General features: G+C 36.8%; 1 protein-coding gene across 1 annotated transcript; it reads right to left on the bottom strand.

Annotated features, from left to right (window-relative positions):
- Positions 1–745: 745 nt before the first annotated feature.
- LOC122430883 (olfactory receptor 151-like) lies at positions 746–1,723 on the bottom strand. The gene has a single exon (XM_043451809.1). It carries the CDS (start codon positions 1,721–1,723, stop codon positions 746–748), a length of 978 nt encoding a protein of 325 aa, XP_043307744.1.
- Positions 1,724–16,418: the final 14,695 nt, after the last annotated feature.

Below are 16,418 nucleotides of genomic sequence, written 5' to 3'. Positions count from 1 at the left end.
ATTGCTTTTTGTTTGTTTGTTTTTCTTTTGCAGAGGGCAGAATGGTCAGTTATATGGACATATTATGAGGTCCTCCTACCACCCCTGCATTCTTTACTTTTTTAAGAGTGGCAATAATTTCTGCCAGATCCTCTGTGATGAAGTATTATCTTTGATTTATTATCTTGGCCATGTATTTGTATGTGTCTCTGCTTTTTAAAATGCTGTCTAGGTTGGTTGTAGCTTTTCTTCCAAGGAGCAAGCATCTCTTAATTTCATGGCAGCAGTCACTATCTGCGGTGATTTTGGAGCCCCACCCCTGCCACCAAATAAAGTCTGTTACTATTTCCATTGTTTCCCCATCTCTTTGCCATGAAGTGATAGGACCGGTTGCCATGATCTCAGTTTTTTGAATGTTGAGTTTTAAGCCAACTTTTCACTCTTCTCTTTCACTTTCACTGAGGCTTTTTAGTTCTTCGCTTTCTGCCATAAGATTGATGTTGCCTGCGTATCTAAGGTTATTGATATTTCTTCTGGCAATCTTGATTCCAGCTTGTGCTTCATCCAACTTAACATCAGCTGGCTTCAAACAGAAATGGGAGGAAACTGAGGGTTGGGAAGGAAGAGGGAAGGAGGCAGGGGCAGTCATCCAGTCATGAAGAGAAGGCACTGTTTCCAAACCGAAGTGGGTGAGCATTTGGATTGCTCCCCTCTGAGAATCATAACAAGTTATTTTTAAAACTGAGAAAGAATCATAACATTTGTATCAAAAGAATTTTTCCCTCAGAGTTTTCTGGATGGCCACCTTTACCTCCTTATTCCTCAAGCTGTAGATCAGGGGGTTCAGCATGGGGATCACTGTGGTGTAGAACACAGAGGCCACGTTCTCCTGGGCCAGGAAACTGGCCGTGGAGGGTTTAAAGTACATGAATGCGGTTGTTCCATAGAAAATCCCCACGGCTGCAAAGTGTGAGCTGCATGTGCTGAAGGCTTTGGACTTTCCCTCTGTGGTGCTGATGCAGAGAATATTGGACAGGATGAAGGCATAGGAAATTAGGACTGTTGAGCTGGTGACTATGAAGTTGAATACAGCAAAAATGAAGACTGTCATCTCAACATGGTAGGTGCTAGAGCAGGTTAGCTTCATGAGGGGGAGGATTTCACAGAAGTAATAACTGATGAGTTGTTCACAATAGGACTGTTTCAACATGAGTCCAGTCTCCATAGTTGAACCAATGAACCCTATGGCATAGACCCCAGCTACCAGCAGGGAGCAGACTCCTTGAGACATGATGATGTTGTAAAACAAAGGTCTGCAGATGGCAACATAGCGGTCATAGGCCATCACGGTCAGCATGTAACACTCAGCAATGACAAACACCAGGAAGAAGTAGAGCTGGGACATGCACCCTGCATAGGAGATGGTGTTCTTCTCGGACACAAAGTTCACCAGCATGTTAGGGGTGATGACAGAGGAGTAGCAGAGATCCACGAAGGACAGGTTGCTGAGGAAATAGTACATGGGGGTGTGAAGGTGGGCATTCAGACAAATCAGTGTTATCACGCCCAGGTTCCCTACCATGGTGACCAAGTAGATCCCAAGGAAGAGGAAGAAAAGTGGGAGTTGAAGCTCTGGCCGATCTGTCAAACCCTGAAGAATGAACTCTGTCACTGTAGAGTGATTTTCTGTGGCCATTCTCCTCTGGTTGGGGGGTCCTGTGGGGATGGGAGAGAAGAACTGCATGAAAGGCTGCTTCTTGCACTGCTTGGTGAAGCTAGTTTTGAGCATTTGGGACCAGCAGAGTGATCCTGGTATCCTTCCTGATGAATGTTCCCTCATCCTGCTGTTTGTTTTGGGAGGAAGACCAGACCCTGAGTATTTCAAAGGTCATAGAGATGAGAAGAAAAACGGGGCAAGATCCGGAACTTTTTTTACCAAATTCATGTCTCTGAAATATCCTAAAGCAGTGGGTCTTAAAGTCTAGTCCGTGGACCAGCATTGCTTGCATCACCTGAAGACATTAGAGATGCAGATTTTCTGGCTTCACCCCAGATCTCCCAAGTCAGGAATTCTGGGATGGGGCCCAGTGATCTGTGTATCATACAGTCTCCAGGTGAGGCTGATGCAGATTAAAGTCTGAGAACCTCAATCTTGGAGATAGTAAGCAGTAGAATTCATATTTTGTAGTTGGAGATGTATTTTGCTTCTGAAATGAAATTTCCCTGTGGTCTATGGAAATCCTAAATATTCACTGGTTGTGAACATATGAAAACTTGTTTCAAACAGATGTAGTGTCAGAGTGATATGGTAGTTACAACAACATCACTGAGTTACAAGTCAGTTTCTGTATCTGAAATATGAAATTACTGATATCAATTCCTAATGTGGTTGTAAAAATAATATTGGATAATGCATAGTTAGAAAATATTTTTCAAGAGGCCAGTTCCTATAAAAATGTGATGTGTCATTAGGTGTGTGGAATTCTTCGTGGCCTATGGAGGTTCTCATTTAATCCGTCTGTGCTGAGGCCTCAGTCCTGGCACTTAGCATCGTCTAGAGCAAGGGACCCCAACCTCTGGGATCTAATGCTTGATGATCTGAGGTGGACTTGATGTAATAATGTTAAAGTGCACAATAAAGATGATGTCCTTGAATCATCCCAAAACCATTCCTCTGCTACCCGGGTCTGTGGAAAAATTGTCTTCCGCAGAACCATTCCCTGATATCAAAAAGATTGGGGACCACAGGTCTAGAGTAGGGCTCAATAGCTACTGTTACTATTGTTGCTGTTTTTATTTTCAGATCATAATATAAAGCCATTATCTCCTTATTGACAAAGTATTCACATTATACACATGGCTGTAAGAAGCATGGATCATCATTGCTATAGACATCCCTTTTTTGAAATAAATATTTCTTAAGCTAAACCCCTAAATTTGCACTATTTTCTTTGCTCACTTTTACAGCTACTAACTTTTATGCAATGTTCATCAAAAGTCAATCTCATTAACTCCTCCCACAAGTTTTGTGTATAAAGGAAAATATGTCTAGAGTTGAATTTTCATTCCTATGTTCATATGAAGGAAACTGAAGTGCGAGACAGAAGTGATTTTCCTGAGGCTTCCTAATTATCAAGGACTTGGAACTGAAACTGCTTTCTTCTGATCATGAGCTCTTCCCTTGGCCCAAGTGTGTAGCCTTATAAACCTGCACTCCTAGAGCTGTAAGCAATGTTGTGGTTGAACTTGCTTTATCCTTGGTGTGTTAGATTGTGCAAAGCTAATAAAAAAAGAAGAATATTGCATTATTGTCCTATTTTCTAGGAAACTTATCCTCTAAAAGCTAAATTTATAAGCACAAAACTGGTTATGAAACTTTGGACTTCTGATTACCAGTCTATTTTATTTTTAGTAAACTATGTTGCTTTGCTGTAGGTTGTCTTGTATGCAGCACTTTGTTATTATTTAGTAAACTTAATCTATTGAATTTCTGGACATAAATGACAAATTTTATTAACAAGTTCAGATTTTCAAATAAATTATCAAGGCACTATATGTGCATTGTAAGAAATCAGAAACACTAGGAAGCAAAAATACAATGCTCTTTTCCTGCTCCTTGGAGACTAACAACAGTCTAGACCGTCTTTTTACATTTTATCAGTGTATATATACTTACATGTGTATCTGCATGTAGTATTTAAAAAATTTTGTAACATATTTTTTAACTGTAGCACTTCAAAATGTGTTGTGTCATTTGCTTCCTATAAGAACAATAACTTATTATTAATAAATTATTTCTATAAGAATAATAACTCTGGCACTAACTATATTTCTTATCTAAGTGTAAGAGTCTTTGAATCTTTAGGATGTGGTGTGAAGACAAGAAAGTCTTCATTGCCTTTGTAAACTTTACATGTTAAATTATTGGTGGTTAAATTGTTTACCTCATAATAATTACCATCAGAAATAGCTAAGATTTTTGGAATATTATTTCCATTTATTACAAAGGAGAAAAGTAGGTAGCAACAATAGATTGAAAATATCTTACATATCCCCTTCTACTCAATTTCTACCTCTTGAAACGTGGAAAAATCCACCTGGAATATACCATTACTATAAATCAAAGGGCTTTACAGAGCAGTACAAAGTGAACATCATTTACTTAGTGCAGTGCTGATGGGAAAACCCTAGACAGCACTGAGAATTATATTTCTCTCACAATCGTCTAATAACATAAAACAGGAAAACATGACCCCATACTTGATATCAGTCACTACAAGTATTACCTCCAGTTCTAGCAGACCATCAGAGGCTCAGGATTACTGCCCGTAAGAAAACAACACAAAAAGAAAAAACACTTAGACATGAAGTAAGCATATGGTTGAAAATCTCCTGAATTATAAACAAGAGTTCATTGAAGATATATTTTCCTTGTACAATTGCTTAAAATTGTAATTAAGTACTTGTACTGAGGAAAAAAATGTATCAGTCTCCCAGAAATTACAGAGGATGCCTAGTTTTCAAAGGTCAGAAAATAAATATCAAGGAGTGAGAGGACCCTATGGATTTATATCTAATTCTAAATTTACTCAAAGGGACCAGCATTGCCACAAAAAATAGATCTCACAGATTGGGAGACTCAGAGGTCTGCCTATTTATATAAGTATGGTCACAGCTTCTCCTGGGATGCAGTCACTTCAGAGACTGCAGACCTGAGTTAAGGAGCAATTAGAGTCTCGGTTAACCCCTTTGCTGTAAATCATGTTTTTTGTCTCCCAGGTGTGTTAATTTCCCTTTTATCGGTAGAGTCACTTTGCTGTTTGGGAAACTATAGTCTAATGCCCTCCTTTAAAACATTTTACAACCAATAACCGTATCACCATCATCACTGTCATCATTACCACCAACACTACCACAATCACCACCACCACCACCTTGGTCATTACCATTAACATCGTCATCAGTCACTACCATTATGGTTGTTACTCATCATTAGCTATTCACTATTAGGCATAATCAACTAGGCTTAAAATGCTTATTCTAAAGAGTTCAAAACATACTTGAATTTTTCAATAAAACAAACTGTATACTTTCCATAAAGGAATATGAATTTATAAGGAATGCTAAATTTGTCACCCTGTTGCTGCAACTGTAGACCAACAGTGGTAGAATGGCAGGAAATTGAGGGGCATAAGATGATAGACATAAGAAATCCTCATTCATATAATCTCATTCTTAAGGGAAATATATTTATAAGACTATGCAGTTTTCAAGAACATATTCAGCAATATATCATTGATGAAAATGTTATGAAGATTAGCTAATGAAGATTTTTAAGCTAAACTTTATCTTCTGAGATAATTGTAGATTCATACACAGGTATAAGAAATAATATAGAGAGATCCTGTGTACCTTAAGCAGTTCCCCCCAATGGGAATATTTTGCAAAATTATAATACAGTATCTCATACAGGATTCTGCATGTTATGACAATCTACTGATCTTATTCAGATTTCCATAGTTTTATTTATACTAATTTCTGTGTGTATACATTTACTTTGATGCAAATTTATCATATGCACAGATTTGAATATCCATCACTATAGTTCATATAAATACACATCACCTTCATTTTCTAATTTTAAAACAGTACCTTGGTTTCTTATTATCCTCCAAAGATTTTCTATTTTTCTTTAGTATCTTTATATTCTCACTAATTTAATTGTATTTTTTTGTGTTTTACTCCATTACAACTACTATCCTTTTGTTGCTCAAAATTTTCTGTCTTTGGCCTGTGGAATTCTCTTTATTTTCTCTCTTGAGTCTTTTAGATATGGTGCTATTAGTCTCTAATATTAATATTGTCTGATATGACAAGGTGTTCTGATCTCCTCTCATATATTCCAATCTTCAGACCAGAAACCAACACTTTCTTCAAGATATTTGTATTCTTTTAGTGGTAAAATGGTGTTTCAAGGTTACAAACTAGATTTTACAGGGGCTTTTTGTTTCTGGGTTAGTAATTGTTTCTAGGTCTTTCAAAAAGAACTCAAAAATTTGTATTACATGGTTCTCAATAATTTTATAAGGATACGTTTTGACATTCATTCTTCAGCATTTTAACTAGGTGTGATGCTTCTTTTTAATATGTCACTTCAGATATCTAAATCAATATCTCTTTAACACTGGGAAAAGTTCCTTGAATTATATTTTTTACTTTTGCTTTGGTTTTGTCCTTGTGGCTCCTGCTCACCATAGACTAAATCTTCTTGGCCTGATATCTACATTTGTTGCTTCCCATAAGTTTCTTCATTTTTTTCTTTTCTTCATTCCCTTCTTTCATGTTCAGTTTTTCCTAAAGCATTATCTGTTGTATTTATTTGCTCTTCTATTACTTTTAATTTCTTAAATTATTATTTCTTTCATTTCTAGGAATTTCTTGAATTATTGTATCATTACTGAATTTTTCCTAATTCTGAATTTTGTTGCTTTCATTCCCCGAATCAGTTTCAAAATGTGCCTTAGCTCATTTTGATAGAGTGTATTGTATTCATTCATTTGAGGGGACTTGCTTTGGATTGTTCTCTCCATTAGTCACACACCATATGCAATTAAAAACTGGACAACATATATAAAATAATTGTTTTTAGACACTGGACACCAGGTAATGCTGACTTATGACCTAAGGCAGAAGAGGAACAGATGAGGTAAACCCTATGTCCACCCTGGCTCTTGGTCTGGGGACCCTTTTGAGATCATAGCCCAGAGAAGGTATATGGCAACAGAGCACACATTTCTGGTAAACTAAGAGAGACCAACGTTGGAGGCTGGAGTAGCTGGAGTGGCGAGTGAAGCATGAAAAGCCACAGAGAAAGAAATCTAGAAATCTCCATATAGATATCCTTGTGTCTTGTCTGAGCTTTGTTTAGGGTATGAATTTCTAAGATAAAACTCCACAAAGCTGGGCAAGGAAGAAATAGCAAGAAAATTTAAGCTAAATAATTGATTATCAGAGCTATACAGGTCTGTGGGATGGTTGTCTTCCAACCACCCAGTAAGGAACTCTCCATGGAAACCTACCTGTAGCATTCCCTAGAGAGCAAAGAAGTTTATATCTTAGGATCAGTTCTGAATTAGTTCTTGAATAAATGCTGTACTAACAAAACTTAGACACAGACTCAAAAACAGCAAGACAATCTACACAAAGTTTAACTGACTGCCAAAATAAACTTCAAGACACTGTGAAAAACAAAAAACAATTAAGACATTCAACAAATCTCCAGCATCCTGTCAAAAATTAGATATTCTAATAAGCAAAGAAATGTATAAGAAAAGCAAGAGACTTTTCTGATCACAGTGCAGTAAGATTAAATGTCAACTACAGGAAAAAAACTATTAAAAATACAAACATATGGAGGCTAAACAACACGCTTCTGAATAACCAACAGATCACAGAAGATCAAAAAAGAAATCAATACATGCATAGAAACAAATAAAAATGAAAACACAACAACCCCAAACCTATGGGATTCATTAAAAGCAGTGCTAAGGGGATGGTTCATAGCAATACAAGCTTACCTCAAGAAACAAGAGAAAAATCAAATAAATAATCTAACTTTACACCTAAATCAACTAGAAAAAGAAGAAATGAAAAACCCCAGGGTTAGTAGAAGGAAAGAAATCATAAAAATTAGGGCAGAAATAAATGAAAAAAAAAGCAAAGGAGACTATAGCAAAAATCAACAAAATTAAAAGCTGGTTCTTCGAGAAGATAGATAAAATAGACAAACTATTAGCCAGAGTCATCAAGAAAAAAATGAAGAATCAAATCAACAAAATTAGAAATGAAAATGGAAAAATCACAAGAGACAACAGAGAAATAACTCTTTATTTCATGAGAGACTATTATCAGCAACTATGTGCCAATAAAATAAACAACTTGGAAGAAATGGATGAATTCTTAGAAAAGTATAACCTTCCAAAACTGAACCAGGAAGAAATAGAAAATCTTAACAGTCCCATCACAAGCACAGAAATCAAAAGTGCAATAAAAAAAATCTTCCAACAAACAAAAACCCAGGACCAGATGGCTTCACAGGTGAATTCTACCAAAAATTTAGAGAAGAGCTAACACCCATCTTACTCAAACTCTTCCAGAAAATTACAGAGAAAGGTAAACTGCCAAACTCATTTTATGAGGACACCATCACCCTAATTCCAAAACCAGACAAAGATGCCTCAAAAAAAGAAAGTTACAGGCCAATATAACTGGTGAACATAGATTCAAAAATCCTTAACAAAATTCTAGCAAACAGAATCCAACAACATATTAAAAAGAGCATACATCATGACTTTATCCCAGGGATGCAAGGATTCTTCAATATTTGCAAATCAATGTGATAAACAATATTAACAAATTGAAAGATAAAAACCGTATGATTCTTTTTATTTTTTTAAATTTATTTCTATTGATTCTTTTTAATGGCTGAGTAATATTCCATTGTGTATATGTATCACAGCTTTCTTTCTTTTTGTTTTCCATTTATTTTTATTAGTTGGAGGCTAATTACTTTACAATATTGTAGTGGGTTTTGTCATACATTGACATGAATCAGCCATGGATTTACATGTATTCCCTATCTCAATTACTTTACAATATTGTAGTGGGTTTTGTCATACATTGACATGAATCAGCCATGGATTTACATGTATTCCCTATCTCAATTCAAATGAATTCTTTTTAATGGCTGAGTAATATTCCATGGTGTATATGTACCACAGCTTTCTTATCCTTTCGTCTGCTGATGGGCATCTAGGTTTCTTCCATGTTCTGGCTATTATAAACAGTGCTGCGATGAACACTGGGGTACAAGTGTCTCTTTCAGATCTGGTTTCCTTGATGTGTATGCCCAGGAGTGGGATTGCTGGGTCATTTGAATCAGTTCTAATGAGGTGGATGAAACTGGAGCCCATTATACAGAGTGAAGTAAGCCAGAACGAAAAACACCAATACAGTACACTAACGCATATATATGGAATTTAGAAAGATGGTAGCGATAACCCTATATGCAAGACAGAAAAGAGACACCGATGTATAGAACAGACTTTTGGACTCTGTGGGAGAAGGCGAGGGTGGGATGATCTGAGAGAATAGCATCAAAACATGTATATTATCAAGTGTGAAACAGATTACCAGTCCAGGTTGGATGCATGAGACAAGTGTTTGGGGCTGGTGCCCTGGCATGACACAGAGGGATGGGATGGGGAGGGAGGTGGGAGGGAGGTTCAGGATGGGGAACATATGTAAACCCATGGCTGATTCATGTCAATGTATGGCAAAAACCACTACAATATTGTAAAGTAATTAGCCTCCAACTAATAAAAATAATTGGGAAAAAAATAAAATAAAAAGTATTGTTTCAAAGGAAAAAAAAGGCTCTAAAACAAAAACAAAAACAAAAAAACCATATGATTATCTCAATAGATGCAGAAAGCCTTTGACAAAATTCAACATTCATTTATGGTAAAAACCCTCCACAACGCAAGCATAGAAGGAACATACCTCAACATAATAAAAGCCATGTATGATAAATTCACAGCAAACATTATCCTCAATGGTGAAAAATTGAAAGCATTTCCCCTAAAGTCAGGAACAAGACAAGGGTGCCCACTCTCACCACTACTATTCAACATAGTTTTGGAAGTTTTAGCCACAGAAATCAAGAAGAAAAAGAAATAAAAGGAATCCAGATAGGAAAAGAAGAAGTGAAACTCTCAATGTTTGCAGATGACATGGTCCTATACATAGAAAACCCTAAAGACACCACCAGAAAATTACTAGAGCTAATCAATGAATATAGTAAAGTTGCAGGATATAAAATTAGCACGCAGAAATCCCTTGCATTCCTATACACTAACAATGAGAAAACAGAAAGAGAAATCAAGGAAACAATTCAATTCACCATTGTGACAAAAATAATAAAATACTTAGGAATAAATCTACTTAAAGAAACAAAAGACCTATACATAGAAAACTATAAAACACTGATGAAAGAAATCAAAGATGACACAAATAGATGGAGAAATGCATCATGTTCATAGATAGGAAGAATCAATATGGTGGAAATGAGTATATTACCCAAAGCAATCTATAGATTCAATGCAATCCCTATCAAGCTACCAATGGTATTTTTCAGAGAACTTGAACAAATAATTTCACAATTTGTATGGAAATAAAAAAAACCTCAAATAGCCAAAGCAATCTTGAGAAAGAAGAATGGAACTGGAGGAATCAACCTGCCTGACCTCAGACTCTACTACAAAGTTACAGTCATCAAGACAGTATGCTATTGGCACAAAGACAAAAATATAAATCAATGGAACAAAATAGAAAGCCCATAGATAAATCCACGTGCCTATGGACACCTTATCTTCGACAAAGGAGGCAAGAATATACAATGGAGGAATGACAATCTCTAACAGCTGGTGCTGGGAAAACTGGCCAACCACCTGTAAAAGAATGAAACTAGAACACTAACACCATACACAAAAATAAACTCAAAATGGATTAAAGATCTAAGTATAAGACCAGAAACTATAAAACTCCTAGAGGAAAACACAGGCAAAACACTCTCTGACATAAGTCACAGCAGGATCCTCTATGACCCAGCTCCCAGATTAATGGAAATAAAAGAAAAAATAAACAAATGGGACCTGATTAAACTTAAAAGCTTTTGCAAAATGAAGGAAACTATAAGCAAGGTGAAAAGACAGCCTTCAGAATGGGAGAAAATAATAGCAGATGAAGCAACTGACAGAATTAATCTCAAAAACATACAAGTAAGTCCTGTAGCTCAATACCAGAAAAATAAATGACCCAATCAAAAAATGGACCAAAGAACTCAACAGACATTTCTTCAAAGAAGACATACAGATGGCTAACAAACACATGAAAAGATGCTCAACATCACTCATTATCAGAGAAATGCAAATCAAAGCCACAATGAGGTACCATTACACGCCAGTCAGAATGGCTGCTATCAAAAAGCCTACAAACAATAAATGCTGGAGAGGGGGTGGAGAAATGGGAACCCTCTTACACTGTTGGTGGAAATGCAAACTAGTACAGCCACTATGGAGAACAGTGTGGAGATTTCTTAAAAAACTGAAAATAGAACTGCCATACGACCCAGAAATTCCACTGCTGGGCCTACAACCAATGAAACCAGATCTGAAAGAGACACATGTACCCCAGTGTTCATCACAACACTGTTTACAATAGCTGGGACATGGAAGCAGCCTAGATGTCCGTCAGCAGATGAATGGGTAAGAGAGTTGTGGTTCAGTTCAGTTCAGTTCAGTCGCTCAGTCGTGTCCGACTCTTTGCAACCTCATGGACTGCAGCACACCAGGCCTCCCTGTCCATCACCAATTCCTGGAGTTTACCTAAGCTCATGTTCATTGAGTCAGTGATGCCATCCAACCATCTCATCCTCTGTTGTCCCCTTCTCCTCCTGTCTTCAATCTTTCCCAGCATCAGGGTCTTTTCAAACGAATCAGCTCTTTGCATCAGGTGGCCAAAGTATTGGAGTTTCAGCTTCAGCATCAGTCCTTCCAATGAACACCCAGGACTGATTTCCTTTAGGATGGACTGGTTAGATCTCCTTGCAGCCCAAGGGGCTCTCAAGAGTCTTCTCCAACACTACAGTTCAAAAGTTGTACATATACACAATGTAATATTACTCAGCTATTAAAAAGAACACATTTAAATCAGATCTAATGAGGTGGATGAAACTGGAGCCTATTATACAGAGTGAAGTAATTCAGAAAGGAAAACACCAATACAGTATTTAATGCATATATATGCATATACTTAAGAAAGATGGTAATGATGACCCTATATGCGAAACAGCAAAAGAGACACAGATGTAAAGCACAGACTTTAGGACTCTGTGGGAGAAGGCGAGGGTGGGATGATTTGTGAGAGTAGCATTGAAACATGTATATTACCATATGTGAAATAGATGACCAGTCCAAGTTAGATGCATGAAACAGGGCACTCAAAGTCGGTGCACTGGGACAACCCTGAGGGATGGGATGGGGAGGGAGGTGGGAGGGGGTTCAGGATGGGGGATACATGTACACCCATGGCTGATGCATGTCAATGTATGGCAAAAACCACTATAATATTGTAAAGTAATTAGCCTCCAATTAAAATAAATAAATTAGTTAAAAAAAGAAAAGCAGGATAAAATATGTGCAAATAGAAATATCTGTTTGGTGATATTAGATAAGAATTTAAAAACAGCTTTATTTATTTACCCAAGGATTTTAATGAAGATGTGAATGTAATGTAAAGAAATATGGAAGGTATAAAAGAGAATTAAAGTATACTTTCAGAGATGAAAAATATGAAGTGAAATTTTTTGGATGGACTTAATAGCAGATTGGACATTGAAGAAGGAAAGTTCAATGACAGAACAAATTCCATAACATGTAGAACAATCTCAAGTGGTCTCAACACCTGTGTAATTAGAATCCCAGAAGGAAGGGAGGAAACAAAAATACTTGAAGATACAACGGCTAAAATGTACTATATTGGATGGAGATAGAGATAATCAAAGAAGCATAAAATATTGATAATTGTTGAGCTGGGTGTTGGGAATATGACTATTTAGCAAACTATTCTGTTTACTTTGCATATGTTAAATTTCTTTCAAGTTAAAAAGTTGTAACTAAACAGATATTAGATTTAAGACTTTAAATCTTCTGGGAAAAAAGGAAAATTATCATGATGTTGGTACAGGCTATGGTAATTTAGAATAAGCACAAAAATACCCACTATAAAAGACAAAAGCTGACAGCTGGACTTAAGAATAAAACCTTCTATTCTTTGAAATAGACTGCTGAAGAAGTGAAAAGACAAGACAGACAGGGGAAGATATGTCAAAGTACTTGTATTCAGATCATATGAGAGCTCTGATAAATTCACTAATCAAGAAGACAAATAACATTAAAATTGAACTAAAAATTTGGATAGACACTATAAAGAATAATTTAAAATAATCAGGGTACATATGAAAATTTGCTAATTATCATTAGGTATTAGTTAAATGAAATTGAAAACACATTGACAGAACACTTTATATTCACTTAGAGATGTTAATCTGACAATATCAAGTTTGTTGAGAATGCAGGGCAAGTGAACCTCTCATACACTGATGTTGGAAAATGAAATCAGATCGTTTCTTAGAAATTATTGGGCATTCTTTTACAAGTGGTTGACCAGTTTTCCCAGCACCACTTGTTAAAGAGGTTATCTTTTTTCCGTTGTATATCCTTGCCTCCTTTGTCGAAGATAAGCTGTCCATAGGTTTGTGGATTTATCTCTGGGCTTTCTATTCTGTTCCATTGATCTATATTTCTGTCTTTGTGCCAGTACCATACTGTCTTGATGACTGTGGCTTTGCAGTATAGTCTGAAGTCAGGCAGGTTGATTCCTCCAGTTCCATTCTTCTTTCTCAAGATTGCTTTGGCTATTCGAGGTTTTTTGTATTTCCATACAAATTGTGAAATTATTGGTTCAAGTTCTCTGAAAAATACCATTGGTAGCTTGATAGGGATTGCATTGAATCTATAGATTGCTTTGGGTAGTATAGTCATTTTGACAATATTGATTCCTCCAATCCATGAACACGGTATATTTCTCCATCTGTTTGTGTCCAGTTTCTAATAAACTGGTCTCAAGCTCGTGCTCAGTTGCTTCAGTCATGTCCAACTCTTTGCGACTCCATGGACTGTAGCCCACCAGGCTCCTCTGTCCATGGGATTCTCCAGGCAACAATCCTGGAGTGGGTTGCCATGCCCTCCGTCAAGGGATCTTCCTGACCCAGGGATCGAACCAGCATCTCCCAGCATCTCCTGCACTGAAGGCAGATTCTTTACAGGTGAGCCACCTGGGAAGTTTATGATAGACATAAACTGTTCTATCATCAAACAATTCCACTCTTAGATGTTTATTATATAAAATTTATATATTTTAGATATTTGATAAATATATTTAGATATAGTGCCTGATATATTCAGGCAATAAATTACTACTAATCAAAAAGAAATGTATAACTAATACACACAACAAAATGAAGGAATTCAAAGGTCTGTGTTGAGCAAAACATACCAGACACAAAAAGGTACGTACTGTATCCTCTAGTCAGTCATAACTAATCAATTCTTATATTGATAGAAAGTAAGTCAGTGGCTGCTTGAGCTCAGGGATAGAGGGGGAGATTCCACACTTTGGACATTTGACTTAGCCCCATTTCTTTTATTTGTAAATGGTATATAGATGATCTACAAGATTGTGATTACTGATTGACTTTGAGTATTAATATGCTTCCCTCATTTTTATAAAAAACCATTTTTATTGAGGCATGATTGACATGCACAAAGCTGTACATGATGTATACAATTTTATTCTGGAAAGAAGTATACACCTGTGAAACTCTCACCTTAATCAATGCCTGAAACATGTGTATCATATCTAAACCATTTCCTTTTTCTTCCTCCCTCCCTCCTTCATTCTTTACTGTTATTCTTCTTGTGATAAGATCACTTAAAATAAGATCCACCCTATTAGCAAAATTTTAAGTATATGATACAACATTGCCAAGTGGTAGTCGCTCAGTCATATTTGACTCTTCGTGACCCCAGGATCCTCTGTCTATGGGATTTCCAAGGCAAGAATACTGGAGTGGATTGCCCTTCCCTCCTCCAGGGCATCTCCCCTACCCAAGGATCAAACCCAGGTCTCCAGCATTGCAGTATTCTTTACTGTCTGAGCCACCAGGGAAGCCCTACAACATTGCCAATTATAGGCAAAAAAAGAACAGGCCCTTTGAGGTTTAGGCAGAGTGCACTTCTCAGAGGACACATCTCAGAGAGCACTCTCTCTGTATATATTCTTTCTGTCTCTGATGGTATTAAAAATGAACAAGAAGATGAAATATGCACTCACATAGCCTTCTTTTCTTTTTTTTTTCTCTTTTTAAAAAAATTTTTTTTAAATTTTTTCAGTGGGTTTTGTCATACATTGATATGAATCAGCAATAGATTTACATGTATTTCCCATCCCGATCCCCCCTCCCACCTCCCTCTCCACCCGATTCCTCTGGGTCTTCCTAGTGCACCAGGCTCGAGCACTTGTCTCATGCATCCCACCAGGGCTGGTGATCTGTTTCATCATGGATAATATACATGCTGTTCTTTTGCAACATCCCACCCTCACCTTCTCCCACAGAGTTCAAAAGTCTGTTCTGTACTTCTGTGTCTATTTTTCTGTTTTGCATATAGGGTTGTCATTACCATCTTTCTAAATTCCATATATATGTGTTAGTATGCTGTAATGATATTTATCTTTCTGGCTTACTTCACTCTGTATAATGGGCTCCAGTTTTATCCATCTCATTAGAACTGATTCAAATGAATTCTTTTTAATGGCTGAGTAATATTCCATGGTGTATATGTACCACAGCTTCCTTATCCATTCATCTGCTGATGGGCATCTAGGTTGCTTCCATGTCCTGGCTATTATAAACAGTGCTGCGATGAACATTGGGGTGCACGTGTCTCTTTCAGATCTGGTTTCCTCAGTGTGTATGCCCAGAAGTGGGATTGCTGGGTCATATGGCAGTTCTATTTCCAGTTTTTTAAGAAATCTCCACACTGTTCTCCATAGCGGCTGTACTAGTTTGCATTCCCACCAACAGTGTAAGAGGATTCCCTTTTCTCCACACCCTCTCCAGCATTTATTGCTTGTAGACTTTTGGATAGCAGCCATCCTGACTGGCGTGTAATGGTACCTCATTGTAGTTTTGATTTGCGGTTCTCTGATAATGAGTGATGTTGAGCATCTTTTCATGTGTTTGTTAGCCATCTGTATGTCTTCTTTGGAGAAATGTCTGTTTAGTTCTTTGGCCCATTTTTTGATTGGGTCATTTATTTTTCTGGAATTGAGCTTCAGGAGTTGCTTGTATATTTTTGAGATTAATCCTTTGTCTGTTTCTTCATTTGCTATTATTTTCTCCCAATCTGAGGGCTGTCTTTTCACCTTACTTATAGTTTCCTTTGTAGTGCAAAAGCTTTTAAGTTTCATTAGGTCCCATTTGTTTAGTTTTGCTTTTATTTCCAATATTCTGGGAGGTGGGTCATAGAGGATCTTGCTGTGATTTATGTCGGAGAGTGTTTTGCCTATGTTCTCCTCTAGGAGTTTTATAGTTTCTGGTCTTACATTTAGATCTTTAATCCATTTTGAGTTTATTTTTGTGTATGGTGTTAGAAAGTGTTCTAGTTTCATTCTTTTACAAGTGGTTGACCAGTTTTCCCAGCACCACTTGTTAAAGAGGTTGTCTTTTTTCCATTGTATATCCTTGCCTCCTTTGTCAA

The sequence above is a fragment of the Cervus canadensis genome, chromosome 29 (genome assembly GCF_019320065.1).
Source record: "Cervus canadensis isolate Bull #8, Minnesota chromosome 29, ASM1932006v1, whole genome shotgun sequence".
Classification (NCBI taxonomy): domain Eukaryota; kingdom Metazoa; phylum Chordata; class Mammalia; order Artiodactyla; family Cervidae; genus Cervus; species Cervus canadensis.
The sequence above is the reverse complement of the archived record's forward strand: the minus strand, read 5'-3'. Positions and strand labels throughout refer to the sequence as shown.

Bases quoted from the DNA above. Each gene is read 5' to 3' on its own strand.
- LOC122430883 (XM_043451809.1), bottom strand. From the start codon at position 1,723: ATGCAGTTCTTCTCTCCCATCCCCACAGGACCCCCCAACCAGAGGAGA.